Consider the following 20190-nt stretch of genomic DNA (forward strand, 5'->3'; position numbering starts at 1 on the left):
ATGTTACTCTTCCTGAACCTCAGGAATTCGTACTCCAGGTCAGGCTCTCCCCCATGTGGACCCCCAGGAGGCGGGAGTCTGCCCCCCTCTCCACGCAGCCCCCACTGACGAAGAGTGGCAGTGTGTCCGTATTCTTCCTCCTGTGGTCTATGATCATTTCTTTGATGTGTTGAGGAGGAGGTTGTTGGTTGAACACCATGTTGACAGCCGTTCCACCTCCACTCTGTAGGCAGAGATGAGCCCCACCCCCCGACATGAAGCAGATGTGTTATCTGCTTATTCTGAAGCTTTTAATTCAAACATTTAAAATAGTTGCAGCTTTTCCATCAAATGCTGCTAAAAACTCAAATTATCCTAATAATTGTACTAAAATTCTTTTGTTGCTCCCCAAAAACTGTATCTGAACATCCACACTCATCAAAGGAACAACACTTTATGTAAAAAATTAATCTACGCTCTTGAGTTTTGGGGATTTTTTTTTCTCTTCTTTGTCGCTTGCAAACCTTTTCATCATCTGCTGATTCAGCGGTCTACTTCTTACAAACAGGAAGTTTCTGACCCAAAAAAACAGCTGTTTTAAATTGGAGAACAAATCTAAGCGTGTCTCCTAAGAGGTGCATTCTCCCTCCTGCCCTCAGGGGGCGCTGTCTGCCACAACTCAAAGCTAAATACCATGCTAATTTCTTTCTTTCTTTCAGGACAGGAAAGCCTAATTTTCCTGTGTGCCGTTTGTATTTTGATCCAGAGTTTTATAGGTTGGAAATGTTTTTTTTTGTACGTTTGGACTGATCTACAGCTGTTTGGGTTTTATAGTCTGTTTGTTTTCAGCTCCCTCAGCATTTTTGATCCTTTTAATGTTGAATCTCACATTCGTTTAACGTGTTTGAAGCGGTGTTTGAACTGTACTGAACCCTCGCTCAGCATCTGCTCGTGTTGATCTCTGTCTGCTGAACAAATGACGCCGATCAGCTGTGCTGCAATCAGATCCTTTGTGTTTCTCCAAGGACAACAACAGGAAGTGGAGTTTACACCAAACTTTGACTGAATCCAGTCAAAAGAAATCGTGACTCTGAAAATCCTTGTAAATCACATGATGCAGAACATATTCCAATGTTCTCGGCTCAGACTAATTCCTGTCACTTTCTGAGAAGATAAGACTTAAGGTAAATAAGTTCCCCCCCAACCCCCCAGTAACCTGGCCACCTCTCTACCTGCATGACTTTATCATAGCCTTAACCGCCCTATGAGGTACTAAATGATTTCAAGTTTCCCTTCTCTTTCCTCATTTCTAAACATTTCTCTTCTTCTATCTCATTGAATCCCTTTTCCCGCCCTTTTTCACTCATTTATGTATTTTCGTGAAGCTCCCGATTTAAAGGCCTCTTCTGATGGCGTCCAGGAAACGTTTTCAGCGACGGAACATCTGAGATCTTTATCTGCAGCAGCTTCACGTCTGTTCCGCCCGTCTGCTCGCTCTTTCACGGCTCTGCAGACCTGCAGATGAAAGTCACGCCACTCAGACTCGTCTGCAGAAAGTGATGAATGTATGTTGGGCTGGAAGCAGCCTTAACACTTTGGCAGAGAAAGAAGCAGAGCAGATTCCTAAATAAATTGTCTTTATTTGTATAAAGTGAGTAACCAGCAGTCGTGAGGAGCTGAGTCATAACCAAGCTGGAAAACCGGTATGATTGGCAGGTAGATCTGATGTCCATCACACTTCTGAGCATCCAGTCCCACGACATACGTGTTAAACTCCACTGTGCTTCATCTCATCTAACCTTATGGAGAAAACACACCTGATCCAGGTCACCAGCAGAATGCTGGCGCCCAGAGGCCTGGACCATGACCCCCCAAGTCTGTTAGGGGAACCAGAACTTAGAGCTGAGGTAGGGTTCTGTTCTGACATAAAACCTGGAGCTATATCCTGCACCAAAACAGCTTCTTGCTGCAGCAGAACGCTTCTTCCTGCACCAAAACAGCTTCTTCCTGCAGCAGAAGAGCTTCTTCCTGCAGCACAAGAGCTTCTTCCTGCAGCAGAAGAACTTCTTGCTGTAGCAGAAGAGCTTCCTAGCTGCAGCAGAAGAGCTTCTTCCTGCAGCAGAACAACTTCTTCCTGCAGCAGAAGAGCTTCTTCCTGCAGCAGAAGAGCTTCTAGCTGCAGCAGAAGAGGTTCTTCCTGCAGCAGAAGAGCTTCTTCCTGCAGCAGAAGAACTTCTGGCTGCAGCAGAAGAGCTTCTTCCTGCAGCAGAAGAGCTTCTTGCTGCAGCAGAAGAACTTCTTGCTGCAGCAGAAGAGCTTTTTCCTGCAGCATAAGAGCTTTTTCCTGCAGCAGAAGAGCTTCTTCCTGCAGCAGAAGAACTTCTGGCTGCAGCAGAAGAGCTTCTTCCTGCAGCAGAAGAGCTTCTTGCTGCAGCAGAAGAACTTCTTGCTGCAGCAGAAGAGCTTTTTCCTGCAGCATAAGAGCTTCTTCCTGCAGCAGAAGAGCTTCTTCCTGCAGCAGAAGAACTTCTTGCTGCAGCAGAAGAGTTTCTTCCTGCAGCAGAAGAGCTTCTTTCTGCAGCAGAAGAGCTTCTTGCTGCAGCAGAAGAACTTCTTGCTGCAGCAGAAGAGCTTTTTCCTGCAGCATAAGAGCTTCTTCCTGCAGCAGAAGAGCTTCTTCCTGCAGCAGAAGAACTTCTTGCTGCAGCAGAAGAGCTTTTTCCTGCAGCAGAAGAACTTCTTCCTGCAGCAGAAGAGTTTCTTCCTGCAGCAGAAGAACTTCTTCCTGCAGCAGAAGAGCTTCTTCCTGCAGCAGAAGAACTTCTTCCTGCAGCAGAAGAACTTCTTCCTGCAGCAGAAGAACTTCTTCCTGCAGCAGAAGAACTTCTTCCTGCACCGTAACAGCTTCTTCCTGCTGAGTTACTAGCTGTGATAACTCAGCAGGAATGGTTTCAGGATGTTTGCTTGAATAGAATTCAGAAGATGTTGATCAAATATTCCTGTTTTTGCTCTGAAAACAGTCCATTATTATAGTTTAAGTACATCAACATCATAAATGTCTTCAGGTTCAAATGTTTGCTAAGGTGCGTTTTTGTTGTCAAGCTGCATCCAGACCACCAGGGGGCAGCAGTGGAGCACTTTACATTCAGTCTGTCCAGTGTCTCCATTTACTCTGCTGCCTCGGTTCTGATGGGAGCTCAAACATCCAGTAATAATAATAATAAAAACCTTTAGACAGAAGAAGCGACATTTTCGCTCTGGAACGCTTTATAGATGAAACACATGAACAGAATGAACACGTTCTCCGCCACGGGGTTCTGTGACTCCTGGACGGAGAACGTTCAGTCCTTTTATTCACCTTCACAACAAATGAAAACTCGGATTAGAGCCGGATTAAGACGGAATGAAACCATAATCAATTTTCCCGGGAGGATGTGGAAAATCCTCTGTTCAAGGATGCACTAATGTCAGGACAGGACCATCCTGACTGTTCTTCTGTAAAATACATATTTATAAAAAAGTGGTGCAGATCTATTGTGTTATTGTGACGGAGTACAGATGGCTCCAGAGTTTAAATCCTCCATGATGAGATTGGATAAAGTGATGTGTAACAGCTTTGTCTGTCACTCAGATCTATAAAATCCTGATTTCAGACAAACTTTATGAGGAATTCCAGAGAATGTTTGTCTTTATATTCATACTCTCCAGGTTTCTTTTTACAAAAAAAGTAGGACCAAGTTTTTTTTCTCTCCAGTTGTAATAAAAAGTGCTAAAATCTAATGAAACCACAGAAAAAATACACCAAAAAGACACAAATTCTTCATCTTCCTTTGATCTTAGTCTAGTAAGGCTCACCTTCTGCATCTTTGTTCCCTTTGGTGAAATCATCTGAATGAATCTGGAGGACTGCATCAAAACAGCAGCTGCTGCTGAAAGCATCCAAACGTGTTGGAGACGCAGCAAAGTCTCGTGTCCGCTCAGATTATAATTTCAGAGATTATTGTTATGTAAGGGTTATTGTTATGAGTGGGACGTGACCCACTGGCGCTCTGAGGTCACAAACCAGCTTTACATGGATCTGCACTTTCAATTCAATTCAGTTTTATTTGTGGAGCCAGAATTCACAAAAACAGTCGTCTCAATGGGCTGCAGCATAAGAGTTCTGATTCCCAAAGAACCAGAACCAGGACCCCCGTAGAAACGTTCAGATCCTCCAGCAGCCCGGCCCGCAGAGGTCAGAGGTCAATCCCTGTAGGATTCAGTCCTTGTCAGCTGAATTGGCTTCTCCTCATTCTCCTCGAGGATGAGCTTCATTCACAAATGTTTTTCTCTCAGGATGTGATCTGGCATCAGACGCATGTTGAGAAACGTTCAGAAAACGTGTGACTCCACCAGGAAAAGCTGTGAGCAGACGCCTCAGAGTTTCTGCCTGAACGAGATCAGAGAGGAGATCCAGAGAGGAGATCCAGGAGATCCCGCTCCAGTCACAGTCCTGGGATGAAGGTCAGCTTCCGGTCCTCAAAGCCTGAACTTTCACAGCTCCTGGAGTTTCTTCAGGGTTTTTTCCTGAAAGCTGCAGTAATCTTTTAGAGCTCCACACAGACGCTGACACACGTTTTCATCTGCAAACGTTAGCCTCTCTGTCACCTTCATAGTGTGGCTTCAGATTCTGAAACTGGTGATTTCTTTGATTGACTTGCAGTAATGATGTCTCTGCTTCAAACCCCTTTTATGTTTTGTCTCAAAGCTTTGTCTAGATTTTTCTCTGCTTTTATGAAAGTCACTTTTGTTTCCTAGGGGTGAATGAAATGAAAGGATGTTTTTCTGTTCCTGTAAAACGAAGAAAAGCTGGTAAAGGGGGGAAGTGAGGGAAGGAAAGTGCTGCCTCTCTTTTAGCTTTATTGATTTGCTGATGGGAGTAGAGAAGAATAATCGTCCCCTGGCGTAGACCTTAGTGACTTCCACGTGAGGCCGCAGAGGCCTCAGGGTGTCTGGGCTCTCACAATAATGCTTCTTCCTCTAATTGCCTCCGTTTAGAGGCAAACGCCGACTACAAAGGGAATTCACGGATTTAATCGCCCTCCAGAAACGGCTGTTGGGTTCTGGGACCTTTTAGTCTGAAGTGTCAGACTCATGTTCAGTCTGATTCTGGGCTTTTATTGATTTCACACAATCGTCTGAAGTGCTGCTTAGCGTGTCTTCTCCAAATTTCAGGAAACGTTTTAGTGAATACAAAAAGGAAAACATGGTTGGAGACTCAAAACTTCAGTGAATGAGGCTGAAGGAAGCAGAACAGTTTCTTCCTGCAGCAGAACTTGAACATTCTGGGGGCTAAACCTGTTATTGATTTGCTTCGAGGCTTTTGGCGTTCTGCTAGATCAGGGGTCACCAACCCTGTGCCCGCGGGCGCCAGTGCGCCCGCGAGCACCCCTTGTGGCGCCCGCAGGGAATGCACCCAAAAAAAATCTTTTTTTTTTTTTATTGAAGCAAATATTCAACAAACAACCACGGCATGTCTGTCAATGACAACAATATCAATTCTGAGATTTTGAGAATAGGTTGAGGTGGTTGAGTAATCCATTAATGTGAGGATTAATATTCCTGTCTGTTTTTATTTACATTTATGTTTAAAAAGTTAAAATTAAGTTAAAGTTTTAAAGGTTTAAAAGTTTAGGGGGGGGGGGGGGGGGGGGCTAGGAGGTTTTTAGTGGCGCCCTTCATACCACTTGGTGCCCATGAAATAGCCCTCGGTCTCAAAAAGGTTGGTGAACCCTGTGCTAGATGTTCACGCCGCTGCATGAGTGCTTTATGTTGTTTTCATGAATAACTGAATGCAGGAGTAATTTTTGGCATTCATGGGATGAATTAAAGATGGACGACATTAAAGGAAGGAGCTGTCGAAGCAAACTTCAGAGTTTACAGAAATATGTCTGCATAAAAAACCATCTTGTGAGCGGGCAGTGAACGCAGCATCAGCCGCTGAAAGGGACTGAATGGAGAGGATGACTGCTGCTGAACTTCATGCTCCAGAACACAGTCAAATGTTTAGACTCTTTCTGTTACAGACAAAGGTTCTGAGCAGAACCTGCTGCTCTCGGGTTCTGCTGATTCACTGACCTGCTGTGCTCGCGTTCTGTGGAAGAACCTGAGCTTCACAGAAGTCTGTTTGTCTGGAAGAGAACGTTTCCAAGATGCTTTTATGCAGAGCGACTTCCAAAATAAGGTTCATCACACGCTGACAGCTCATGTTCCTCTGGAAAGCAGATGGAGATTCAGCTCTTAATGCTTAGGAAACGGTGCAGAGGTGGGTGGGCTTCAACAGGACCACTCACAGGATTTTCTCATGAAATACTGTCATGCAAACGTTCCTGCGTTCTCTTAAAACCCTTTGGAAACATAAACCCCTTCATGCGTCGCTAATTCCCTACGTATAATCCAGCCTGTACTCAATTTAACACCACCCTGAAGAAAAATAGAACACTGAAGAAGATCTTTATTATAAAGTCAGGCATGAAGGGGTTAAAACGTTAGGGATTTTTTAGAGACACCACTGTAAAGAAACTAGAAAGACGTTCATCTGTGTAGTTTTATTGCATCAGATCTGACTCTGAAGCACTGATGGAGAGTTCTATAAGAATAAAGTATTCAATCATCGTTTTCCTGTTTCTCTGTCTTTATTATCTTCCTCCGTTTTTTGTCTTTTAACTCCTACAATTTTTTTTCTATTTCAACCTTTCAAATGTTCAGCTCTTTCCAGCTTTGACTTTTGGTCCTTCAAATCTTGAACTTTTCCAGATATTGCAGGATTTCCATTTCTTCTGGACATGCAGCTCCCTCTAAATGTGTTTTCCTCCAGATCAGAGGATGTGATGGAGGACTGTCTGTGCTGCAGGTCCTGACCCGCCTGGTGATGCTGAGGCTGCTGGATCAGAACCCCCTTCCTCTTTCTCATCCATCACGGTCTTGGTTTTGTCCTGTCAGGGATGTTCCACTGATTTTCTGTTTGTCTCCTTCAGCTGGTTCCGCTTCTGCTGGACGGTTCTTTTGGGCCCGTTTCCTTTTTTAAACCACCAACCCTCTTCTGTTTGTCTTCTGTGCAGATAATAACAGTTAAAAAAAGTGTTTTTAGACAAATCTGCGCTGAAATTAATCTTGATTGATTGATGTTATTAATAAACTGAAATAAATCGATTACGTTTCAGCGCCGCCTTCACAGTCATCATCATCATCATCACCATCATCATCACCGTTCACTCGTGGCTCATAAAACGTCAGCCCGCCGCTCACGTTTCGTTTTGTCCGGGAGCACGTGAATGCAGCACGAGCTGTTGAGGTGATCCATGGCAACAGCCCCGCGCGCGCGCGCTCCCCGCCGGTCCCTGCCCCGTGCCCGCCGCAGCTCACTCGGAACGCACGCGGAGGCATGACTGCTGACGGGCTCCGCGCTTGAATTTCGGCATCAAGGTGACCGGGGGCCCCGCGCGGGACGGCAGGTGACGGCGGCGGCCGCGGCGCGGGAAATGCTGCAAACGGACGTTTGCGAGGCGTGAACGCAGCGAAATGCGCGCGAGCTTCGGCAGACTGAGGGTGGAGGGGCTGCATCTTCTGAAGTAACTGCTAACCTGCCGCGGTACCCCCCCCCCCCCCCCCCCCCCCCAGCCTCCCAGCATCGGCGGGTCTTAACCCCCCTCCCCCTCACAGCCTTCATCACTCATCCTCACCGGGAAGATGGCGACCGGCTCCGGCTGGCAGCCGTTCTACTGCCCCGCCGGTCAGGGCAAATTCTCGCCGTCGTCCGCGTCCTTCCAGGCCGGCCTCGCCATGGAGTACACCCAGGACCTGCACCTGAAGATGAGCAAGAAGATCGCGCAGCTCACCAAGGTAAGGCGCGCGTGCGCCCGCGGGCCGCTGCTCCGGGATCAGCGGGTCCCCAAAGTCCGCGGGGGATCGGTCCCGGTCGGTCAGGAACGAGTCTGTAGTTACCGGATCATGTTTTTGTGTGAAAGGATCATCTGATCTGCGGCAATTCAACAGAAAGACACAGATTTCTGATTTTTAAGAAATCACCTGAACGCACCTGCTCCACACAGCTGTCAGGTGATGGTTGGAGGTCCGACGTCATCAGGTCACCGGCAGTCCAGCTCCGGGTGTAAAGAGGCTGCCTTGCTTGATTGACAGCTGGGTTTAAGTCCAGCGCAGACTTCCGGTCTGAACAAAGTGTCCTGTGAGTCTGGAGGTCCAGAACCTGAAGCCTGCAGACCTCTGACAGCAGCAGAAACTGCTGTGTTCAAAGGCCGTCGGAGCTCTCAGCGTCTTTTCTCTGAGCAATGAAGCTCTGCCTCCAGATCAGAGCTGAGATCCTTTAGCTGGTGGTCCACTAACGGACCGTTGGACCCGGTTCCAGATCAGGGGCTTCCAGATCCACAATCTTCACGTCTGAAGAGTCAGGGTGTTGCCCCGCTGAGCCTCCAACAGTGGCAGGAATGCCTCTGCTGCGTGGGTTTACCCCTGAAACGCTGAGGAACTGCCCCCAGCGTGTGTTGTTCCATGGGGAACTTTTATCATCTCCATTTGAGCAGAACCGGTTCTGCTGTGGTCGACCCAAACGGAGCATCATCTGTGTCTGTGTGGCAGAGCTCCTGCTGCTTCTTTATTCAGTTCAGTTTTATTCACAACTACAGTCGTCTCGATGGGCTTCGTATCGGTAATTGAAAAAGTAAAACATGAACTCAAAAGGATCATGAATACAAAGAGTTCAATAGGAAAATACTAAAATGAACTAACAAACTGACTAAACTATACTGGCATCTCTGCCCTTAGACCCCCCCTCTCTGTAAGGAAAAACTCCTAAAAAAACGGATTCCAGAAAAAAACGAAGAAACCTCAGGGGTGTCCACATGAAGGAGGGATCCTCCCCCAGGACGGACAGGCGATTTACCAGAACTCTTAGAGAAGAATTAACTTATCTAAATCTACAACTACATATTTAAAGTCCAGACGAGCTTCATCCAGCCGGATCTTAGAATCCTTGTTTTGGTTCGATGAGGTTATTTATTTTAAAGAGCTCTGCTAAAGCATCAGGAAGAACGTCGTCCTGTCTCTACTGCGTTTCAGCAGGACCGCTGTTGGACGACTCGCTGTTCCCCATAAGTCTGAATCAGAACAAGAATAACAATGTCTGGATGATGGATGGATGGATGGATGGATGGATGGATGGTTGGATGGATGGATGGATGGATGGATGAGGGATGGATGGATGAGGGATGGATGGATGAGGGATGGATGGATGAGGGATGGATGGATGGATGGATGTGGATGGATGAGGGATGGATGAATAGTTGGATGGATGAGGGATGGATGGATGAGGGATGGATGGATGGATGGATGTGGATGGATGAGGGATGGATGTGGATGGATGAGGGATGGATGATGGATGGATGAGGGATGGATGGATGGATGTGGATGGATGGAAGAACGAACCAATCAGAGCCTTGAAACGTGAATGCAGGAGAGCGGAGAGGAAGTGGAGAAAAACGAAGTTAACTGTACATCGTGAAATTTTTAAAGAACAGCAAATGAGGTACAGTCATGCAATAAAAAAAGCCAGAACCCTCCACTTCTCAAACTTAATTTTACAAAACAAAAACGATCTTAGAGTTCTCTTTAAAACAATAGACAGTTTAACTAAAAGAGACTCTCAAAGGTCCTCCATAGCAGCCTCAGATGCTGTATGTGAGAGTTTTGCAGACCACTTCAGGAGTAAAATCAATGCTATTAGATCTACTCTCTTAACTCAAAAAGGTGTTGATTTTAATGAATCTATAGCATTGTATTTATCAGAGGAAACACTGGAAAGTTTTGTCCTGGTTGATGCTGTGGGACTTGGTCAGGTTTTCTCCCAGTTAAAGCCAACCACCTGCCTTTTAGACCCAATCCCCACATCGTTGTTGAAAACATTTTATGACTTCTTTGAGTCTGAGCTTTTAAATATAGTAAATTACTCTCTTCAGACAGGTGTCTTCCCTGCTGCCTTTAAAACGGCAGTGGTGAGGCCTCTTCTGAAGAAGAGTCATTTAGATCCAAACAACTATAACAGTTATCGTCCAGTATCCAACTTACCATTTTTAAGTAAAATGATTGAAAAAACTGTTTTAATCCAATTTAATGAGTTTTTAATTAGAAATAACATATTTGAAAAATATCAATCTGGTTTTAAGACAAACCACAGCACAGAGACGGCCCTTGTTAAAATAGTAAATGATATTAGATGTAACCTGGAGTGTCAGAAACTCTCAGTTCTGGTACTACTGGATCTCAGTGCTGCTTTCGACACCGTAGATCACAGTATTTTACTCAACAGACTGAGAGGTTTGGGCATCTCTGGTACCGTACTAAAGTGGTTTTATTCCTATCTCACAGATCGAAGTTTTTACGTAAGTATGGATACTTGCTCCTCAAGGGTCTTCGACATCAACTGTGGGGTCCCCCAAGGTTCAATTTTAGGCCCACTACTTTTTAATCTATATATGTTGCCACTGGGGGACGTCATCAGGAGGCATGGCGTTTGTTTCCACAGCTATGCTGATGACACTCAACTCTACATCGCTGTGTCTCCTGATGATGAAGAGTCGGTCAACACACTCTTAAAATGCATTTTAGACATTGAGTCATGGATGGCGGAGAACTTCCTACAGCTAAACCAGGACAAAACAGGTTTTAGTGATCGGTTCTGAAGACAAGAGAGAGATAGTTTTATCTAAACTGAAGAATTACAAAACTTCTCAGTGTGTGAGAAACCTGGGTGTCATTTTTGACTCTGAGTTGAATTTTATCCCACAAATTAAAAACATCACAAAAACAGGATTTTATCATCTAAAAAATATATCCAGAGTCCGCCCGTTTCTCTCTCTTGCCAGTACAGAGGTGCTAATGCATGCTTTTATTACCAGCAGATTGGATTATTGTAATGCCCTGCTCTCTGGTCTTCCCAGAACAAGAATAGCAAATCTTCAACTGCTGCAAAATTCAGCAGCACGCGTTCTGACGAGGACCAGGGGGCGGGAACACATTACACCGATTTTAAGAACGCTGCATTGGCTCCCTGTGCAATTCAGGATTGATTTTAAAGTTCTTTTATTGGTTTACAAATGTTTTTATGGTCTCGGGCCTTCATATTTATCTGATATGATTTTAAAGTATGAGCCCTCGCGGACCCTGAGGTCCTCTGATACCGGCCTTTTGGTTATCCCAAAAGTTAGAACAAAAACGTACGGCGAGGCCTCATTCAGTTTTTACGGACCTCGCCTGTGGAACAGCCTCCCAGCATGCATCAGGGCCGCAGAGACAGTTCATGTTTTTAAAGGAAGGCTTAAGACCTACCTTTTTAATTTAGCTTTTAGTTGAATTTTAGGATTTTTAAATGTTTTATTTTTTTTAATTTTTTTTATTTGTTTATTTATTTTTATTTTTTATTAGTATTATTTTTTTTTAAATTTATTATTATTATTATTATTTTTAAATATTTTAATTATTAATTTATTTTTCTTCTAACTAGTTTTATATGTGTATGTAAATACATTTATTTATTTATTCTATTAATTTTTAAGTCGCTCTTACTATTTCATATGCCTATTAAGGTTTATGTAATTATCTGTTTTTTGTCTATGTTTTATATATATTTTAATTTTATTCCTTTTACATTTTATTACACTCCAGTGTTTTCCTCTGAGGGATCCTCCATATCGGTGACTGACCCTTCTCAGTGAGTGGGGTCGCTGCAGTGGGATCTCCTGGGTCTGACTCTTTTGATCGGATCTGGGGGGTTCTGTGGTAGTGTACTCCGTGAACTTGGGTTGGGGGGTCGCTGGTGTGGACATGTCCCCAAACTATCGTTTTCCCACCTCAGGACAAAGCCAGGTCTCTACATTCTATCATTCTATCACTCTTCTATTTATTTATTTATTTATTTATTTATTGATGTGTATGTGTGTGTGTGTGTGTGTGTGTGTGTGTGTGTGTGTGTGTGTGTTTTTGCGGGGGGGGTTGTCGCACGGTTTGTCTTGTCATCTTGTTTTTAAATTTTATTGTATTTTATGCACAGCACTTTGAGTGACATCTGTTGTCGAAAAAGTGCTATATAAATAAAGGTTGATTTGATTTGATTTGATGGATGATGGATGGATGGATGGATTGATGGATGTGAATGGATGTGGATGGATGATGGATATATGGATGATGGATGGATGGTTGGATGGATGGATGGATGGATGGATGATGGATGGATGGATGGATGGATGGATGGATGTGAATGGATGTGGATGGATGATGGATGGATGGATGGATGATGGATGGATGGATGGATGGATGGATGGATGGATGGATGGATGGATGTGAATGGATGTGGATGGATGATGGATGGATGGATGGATGATGGATGGATGGATGGATGATGGATGGATGGATGATGGATGGATGGATGGATGATGGATGGATGCATGGATGGATGGATGGATGGATGGATGATGGATGGATGGATGGATGGATGGATGGATGTGAATGGATGTGGATGGATGATGGATGGATGGATGGATGATGGATGGATGGATGGATGATGGATGGATGGATGATGGATGGATGGATGGATGATGGATGGATGGATGGATGGATGGATGATGGATGGATGCATGGATGGATGGATGGATGGATGGATGGATGGATGGATGTGAATGGATGTGGATGGATGATGGATGGATGGATGGATGATGGATGGATGGATGGATGGATGGATGGATGGATGTGAATGGATGTGGATGGATGATGGATGGATGGATGGATGATGGATGGATGGATGATGGATGGATGGATGATGGATGGATGGATGGATGATGGATGGATGCATGGATGGATGGATGGATGGATGGATGATGGATGGATGGATGGATGTGAATGGATGTGGATGGATGATGGATGGATGGATGGATGGATGGATGGATGGATGGATGATGGATGGATGGATGGATGGATGGATGGATGGATGGATGGATGAGGGATGGATGGATGGATGATGGATGGATGGATGGATGATGGATGGATGGATGGATGGATGGATGGATGGATGGATGGATGTGAATGGATGTGGATGGATGATGGATGGATGGATGGATGATGGATGGATGCATGGATGGATGGATGGATGGATGGATGGATGGATGGATGGATGTGAATGGATGTGGATGCATGGATGGATGGATGGATGGATGATGGATGGATGGATGAGGGATGGATGGATGGATGATGGATGGATGGATGATGGATGGATGGATGGATGATGGATGGATGGATGGATGGATAGATGGATGGATGTGAATGGATGTGGATGGATGATGGATGGATGGATGGATGATGGATGGATGCATGGATGGATGGATGGATGGATGGATGGATGGATGGATGTGAATGGATGTGGATGCATGGATGGATGGATGGATGGATGATGGATGGATGGATGAGGGATGGATGGATGGATGATGGATGGATGGATGGATGGATGGATGGATGGATGGATGTGAATGGATGTGGATGGATGATGGATGGATGGATGGATGATGGATGGATGGATGGATGATGGATGGATGGATGAGGGATGGATGGATGGATGGATGGATGGATGGATGGATGATGGATGGATGGATGGATGGATGGATGGATGTGGATGGATGGATGATGGATGGATGGATGGATGGATGGATGGATGGATGTGGATGGATGGATGGATGTGGATGGATGGATGGACACAGAACTGTGTTGAGGGGTTTCCTCCTTGGCCTTTCTGCACGTTTGGTTGTCTTGGTGATAAGCGTGTTCATCTGCATCCGTCCTTCAGGGTTTTTGGAGAGCGGTGGGTCATCTGGGGCTTCAGAGGCTTTGTTTCTGAACTTGGCTGCACATTCTGTTCTTCATTCTGAGCAGAGTGGAGAGTTTCTCCAAAACACGATGATGGTTCCTGCTTTCCAAAGCGAGCCGCGTTCCTGCAGGCGACCCATCTGAGCCTCACCGGCGTTTTGTGTGAAGCTGCAGCAGAGCGGCCATCTGCTCACCCTGCCGCTGAGCCGTGCACGCGTGTGTGAGCGTGCACGAGGCCTCCTCCTGCCTCTGTGGAGCAGAACTGCTCGTCTTTCCTGATCCTGCTGGCACCCACATGTTTGCACGAGTCAGATCCACCTTTGGTCACTGAGCATCAGGGCAGCGCCACCTCTGGGCTGAGGGTGGACTAGCATGCCGGGTCAGAAAGTCACCCATGGAACAGAGATCATCTGTGGCGTCCGGCCCCTCTGTGGCGTCCGGCCCCCCTGTGGCGTCCGGCCCCACTGTGGCGTGCGGTTTTAGCGTTTGTGATGGAGGACGCAGCGATGGCTGTCATGGTTTCCTCCTGCTGAGCTGCCTCCACTGTAATTATGTTTTCTAAAGCTCTGCTCAATAAATCTCACTGAGTCTCTGTGAGGAAGAGGGCAATGTTGGAGTTTGGTTTCCGTGGCAACACTTTTTACCTCCTGTTAATGGAGGGTGACCCTCTTTGTGTAGTTCTGTGTGTGTGTACACATGTGTACACGTGTGTACATTTGTGTATTATCAGAGATGTCCGACTTCACCTTTGATGACAGAAATCAAACCCGCAGCTCTATCTGGATTTAACAGACATTCGACGACCTACAACAACCAACCGCTCTTCCATCTTGACGGCTTCGTCTTCTGCTCGTTAAGCTCGTTAAGCTCGTCAGCTTTTGGAGAACCAACGTCTAACCTCCACTGACGGACCAGCGTCCTCCATGTTCTCACGTGTGACAAAATAATCCAGATAACATGACAGCGTCACATCATTCCAGGCAAATTCTTGAAGATCCAGGAAGTTTTAACCCAAATTCATGAGAGTTTATCCTCCTCTGGGAGGCTTTCAGAGCAGGACATCCCATAAACCCAACCAGAAGATAAGAGGATTTACGTTGATCCTCTGATTATGAATGCATTCATACGGAGGATAAAACGTGTCCACCCTGACATTCACACCCACATTCCACAAGGAAGAGTATTCCCGCCATGGTCCTCCTGGTCTACTCCGGGTCTCCTCCGGGTCTCCTCCGGGTCTCCTCCTGGTCTCCTCCGGGTCTCCTCCTGGTCTCCTCCTGGTCTCCCCCTGGTCTCCTCCGGGTCTCCTCCGGGTCTCCTCCTGGTCTCCTCCGGGTCTCCTCCGGGTCTCCTCCGGGTCTCCTCCGGGTCTCCTCCGGGTCTCCTCCGGGTCTCCTCCTGGTCTGTAGGAGCAGAGGAGGAAGAATCCGGAGAACCAAAGGATTCTGCCGCTGTGATCCAGCAGCGTGTGACGCTCCGAGCTGATGGACTTTTCCGTGATGCTGCTTGATGGAGACGTGTTTCTGATTCTCATCTCCTCGGCCTTCAGTCCACAAATGTTCTGCATCAAGTATTTCAAAAATCATCTTAGTGTTTTTGTTTGTGCCCCTCCCCTCACCACCCCCACCCCTCCTCGCTCAGACATCTTCTCCACCTCATGATGTCAGAAGAGGGTCTTCATCAGGTGTAACAAGCAGAGGGAGGGGCAGAAACAGGAAGTGCTCAGAGTGGTGCTGTTGAGGGGAGGAGCCTGTGTCACGGAGGACGCCGTTCTTCTGGGTCATTTCTGTCTTCGTGTGTCTTCGTCTCCTTGCTGCTCCTCCCCCTCCAGTCATGCTCCTCCTCTGACTGTCACAGCTTCCTGTCAGACTTCATTAAGATACCCCCCCCCCCTTTAGCCCCGCTCCACTCACATGGCATGGGGGGGGGGCTGGGCTGCACAGAAAACAAAGCCCGCCAGCGTTCAATGTGACACACGAGTGAACACGGGAGGGGGCGGGGTCATGGGGGGCGAGTCGTCCCTGATGCAACGCTGAATTTCCAACAGGTAGAAAAGCTGTTCTACCTGTTGGAAATGTTTCTTAAAATGAAGATAGTCTGTCAAATGTGCTCCTCCACCCCCACCCCCCCTCTGCTGTTCCCCCCTGAAGACGGCGGCGCTCTGGCAGGTCCCGCCGTCCCGCCTCCCTGGCGTCCTCTCCGTGTTTCTCAGTCTGTCCTTTCCTCCGGCTAAAGGACGTCCAAACAACAGCAGGGAGAGCCGTGACTCCACTCCGCCTTCAGTCTGCCGTCCATTAGGAGGAGCTGCCCCCCCGGGGGGGTCGCTGTGACAGAGGAGGCGCGTGGAGGAGAACGCCGGCGAAAAGGACACAGCAGCAGAAAGATTTTAAACATTAGTGTTAAAATAACAACTTTTGGGTGATTTGAAGTGATTTTCATCAATAGAAACAAAGACAAAAAGCTTTAAATGAAGCACTGAGGTGATGCTGCGTTAGGTCACTCAGAGGGGGCGTGGCTTTCTGAAACATGCTTAAAGCATGACCTCACTTTGGAATCATCATCTGCATATCTGCATCCCAGAACACGGCTGACCCACAAACCAGCGGGTCTGAGCTGAGGCTCCGCCTCTGCTCTGGTTCTCCCGACGTTCTCATGTTTCTGAAGGCGTGCACACACACTGGTGCAGAACCTGATCACACGCTGAGGACACGCACCGAGAACACACACTGAGGACACACGCGTTCACGAATTCAGCGAGCTGCAACGGCGTGAGCAAAACTGAAAAATGAAACTGAGACTCAGCAACCTAAACCATTTTAGGTTAATCTCTGGTCTGATTCTGGTCTGTCTGATCATTGGTCTGATCCAGTGCTGGTTCTGGTTCTGTTCTGCTGACCTCATTCCCATGGTTATCCAACACTAGTCTCTGTGAGGGCGGCTTCTCCTGTTCACGCCGCGTTTGAGTCCAGATTCAGTCAGGAAGCATCACTTCTACTGACGTCTGACGGTCTGGATCTTTTCACACGCGTGTTTACCGTGACGGGAAAACATGTTTGTTTATTAAAGATAAAAAAATCCAAATGTCCCTTTGAGGTTTTTAAAAACAACACCGATCAAAACCAGGAGTCGGTTTCAGATCCTGAAGTTCACTTCATCCAAACATGACAGGAAGCCGAGCAGAACGGTCCGGTTCTTCAGAGGATCCGGTCCAGGTTCTGGTGTGTGAACGACAGATGAGATGGTCAACCTTGAAGCCGAGCCTTTTTAAAGGTTGTAAAATTTGAAAGAAATTCTGATAAGTTAAATAAAAAAAACTATAAACAGAAGCAGTTCAGTATTTTCTATTTTTAAATCACTTTTCTTCTTTACTTTTTGTAAAGAGTTTTAGTTCAGACTTTTTTAACCAGTATTGTAGTATTGACCACTATGAAAGTATTGACCACTATAGAAGCAGGGCTCGACATAGCCATTTGTCCGCTGGCCCGGTCCTGTTTTTCGAGCAGTGCGGACCACAAGACTTTACTTTTCACTTGTCCGCTCGGGCCACTAAAATATCTAACGGTTTATATATTCTTCACCTTTTTCAATAAAGTAAATTTTGCGAAAACGTGTAGATTTACCTCGTCTTCATAATGTAGTTTTTCTGCTAGTCCTGTGTTCAGACTTCAAGGGTTTCTATGGGAAACCTTTGATCACTTCTCCTTCTCTCCCGCCTGCGCGCGCGCGGCTTTCACTGCCGAGCACCACGCGGCACGCGCTCACTACTTTTTTTTTCAAACTTTATTGAATGTAACAATTCAATACAAAACAATGTTAAACAGCAACAACGAAGGCACAAGCCAGTGGGTTATGATTACATTTGATTATAAATCCGACACCGTCACTGAAGAGAGACTGAAGCATGTCAGAGATGTGGAAGACATGGCAGGAATAGATAGGAATATGTTGGATGTAGTAGTGGGTATAATTAGTAGTATGGACAGCAAGATATATATATTTTTTTTTTTTAACTTGTCCTGTCCAACAGCTAGGCAAACAGATGAGAGCTGAGGGCCTCTTGTGTTGGACATATTTTATTTTAACAAGAGGGGTTATTCATCTTCAGACAAACCAAAGGTATGTCTGAATAAACCCCTTTTGTAATTGAGGCCAAACTTTATTAATTTCAATCATGTTTGAAAATCTTTGGTGTTGGACCGGACGGAAAAGGAAAGAAGGGAAGAAGAGAGGGACGTTAGAGAGAGGGGGGGGTAGGAGGGTGATAATAGGAGGGGAAGGGGGGTAAGACCATGAAGCAGCATAAAGCAGACAGGTTTACTGGTTGTTTATCGTTACGGTACGGTTCAAATGTAGTACAAAAAGGGCGGGGCCTGTTCACACACACTCAAATATTATCAACACACCTGCTAGCCGCAAAAATGTCCACATGTCAACATGCACACAAAACAGTGTTCACGAACGCATACCTATGCCTTTAAACCAACTAGTGTGAAATCTTTCATTCATTCAATCATGCAAACTATTAGTGCAAAGGTGAGCTAACACCTGTGCTCAGGTGAGTGTTTATGTTCTTCTAAAATGGATGGTGGAATGTGAAAAGAAGGAGGAGGAGCGCCCAGCCACCCCCACACCCATACCCCCGCCGCAGCAGTAGCGGCAGCCGGAATTCCCCCAACGCCACACGGGAACAGGCAGGGAACAACCGCCCCCCGGGCGACCAAGACCGCCACCCAGGCCAGGGCCAGCAGGACCGCCGCGAGGCCCCCAGAGCCAGAGAGCAGGGAGGCGCAGAGGGAAAGAGAGCGCCGCCCCAGCCCAGCCAGGAAAGCAGCCCCCCGCCGCGCCGGAAGAGCCCAACGCAGGGCCCCACCGGAGAGGGACGCCCACAGCCCCAGACGAGCACCCCACCACCACCCAGGAGTTCCGGGCATCCCCCCGCCCCGACCCCAGGTACGAGCCAGGACCCCCCAAGGGAGACCCGCTCCGCACTCCAGGCAGCCACCCACCCGGCCCACGGTTGGTCCAGGTAGGAGCAAGGCAGGGGCCCGCCGCCCCCGCCCAGGAGGGGGGAACCCCGGGGAAAAAAGGGCGGCCCACAAGGGATGTTATAAATATGGCCCGACCAGGCTCGGCCATGTTGGAAGTTTGGCGGGGCCCAGCGCCCAGGGGCAAGGACCAGGACCCACCCCCCAGGGACACGAACACCCCCGGCTCAGGTGTAATATGAACCCCCCCACCGTGCGGAGAGAGCACCGCAAGATATTTAATGAATGCATTGAAGATGAAACTGTATCCACTAAGCTTTAAGCTGAATGTCAAAGAATCAAAGGCAACTCCAAATACCTGAATCTCAGACTCAAATGCAGTAGAATGTTAAACTACTTAATTTTGTTTTTCTGTACAACACTGTAAGCAGTAAGTATTTCTAGTTAGCTGAATGATCTCAGTTAGACCTGCACAATATGAGGAAAACTCGCGATATGCGATATCAGAGATTAAAATTGCGATAACGATATAATTTGCGGTATATAAACAAACAGCAAAATAACCAAATAACCATTCCCAGTTTAAAAATTATACTCCAAATGACCCACGTTGACATAGGTTACAAACATCTAACATAACAGGGCTCCATCTGATTGGTCAACAATGTGAAGGCGTCCATCCGATTGGTCAAATGCATTAAGGGATTTATTTGATTCGTTAAATGGTTCAAGCTGCCATTAGATTGTTTTAACACATTTAAGGTTTATGATTTATTGCGATATTTGCCGTTAGGAGCACCATGAAAACTTCTGAACTAGTGTTTCCTACTACACTGCAGTGCTCTCTTCAAAACATCTGAAACAGACTAGAGCAGATTTAAATTTGATATGGTCTATTTTCAGTCATTGAAAAGTGTAAAAAATAAGTGATGTCACCAGAATGCACCAAATTGCACCATATTATAAGTTTCCGGGGGGGCATGCCCCCAGACCCCCCTAAAGTTGCAAGCACCTGCGGAGCGGCGGGTCCCGCTTTGCGCGGTGTCGGGCCAGTAACTTTCAGGCAGGGCCAGTAAGTTTCAAAAACTACTGGCCCTGTGGGCCAGTGCAAATTTCTGGGCTATGTCAACCCCTGAGAAGTATTGACAACTATGGAAGTATTAACCACTATGAAAGTTGTTGTTTCCCTTTCGGCTTTTCCCATCAGGGGTTGCCATGGTAAACTTGGCAATGTTTTACGCCGGATGCCCTTCCTGGCGCAACCCTCTCAAAGCAACCGGGCTTGGGACCGGCACAGAAGTAGAGAAGGAAACAGGGAGCAGCC

At 46.6% G+C, this 20190-nt stretch overlaps 1 protein-coding gene and 1 long non-coding RNA gene across 4 annotated transcripts in view; one reads left to right on the forward strand and one right to left on the reverse strand.

Annotated features, from left to right (window-relative positions):
- Positions 1–6551: 6551 nt before the first annotated feature.
- LOC110017776 (uncharacterized) lies at positions 6552–7836 on the reverse strand. Of its 2 annotated transcripts, none has more exons than XR_013653961.1 (2): positions 7701–7836; positions 6552–7071 (listed from the first exon to the last, which is right to left on the reverse strand). It is a non-coding gene; the product is annotated as an uncharacterized LOC110017776 (long non-coding RNA). The 2 variants fall into 2 exon arrangements; XR_002293277.3 differs by lacking the exon at positions 7701–7836 and adding an exon at positions 7175–7314 and having other exon boundaries at positions 6635–7071.
- The window catches only part of fam184ab (family with sequence similarity 184 member Ab), a 71241-nt gene continuing 58758 nt past the window's right edge, over positions 7708–20190 (forward strand). For both annotated transcript variants that reach the window (XM_023953141.2, XM_023953142.2), the window contains exon 1: positions 7708–7860. In XM_023953141.2, coding sequence (XP_023808909.1) covers positions 7708–7860 — 153 coding nt within the window. The remainder of the gene's footprint in view (positions 7861–20190) is intronic.

Source organism: Oryzias latipes, chromosome 24 (assembly GCF_053564925.1).
Source record: "Oryzias latipes strain Hd-rR chromosome 24, Olatipes_Hd-rR_3.1".
Classification (NCBI taxonomy): domain Eukaryota; kingdom Metazoa; phylum Chordata; class Actinopteri; order Beloniformes; family Adrianichthyidae; genus Oryzias; species Oryzias latipes.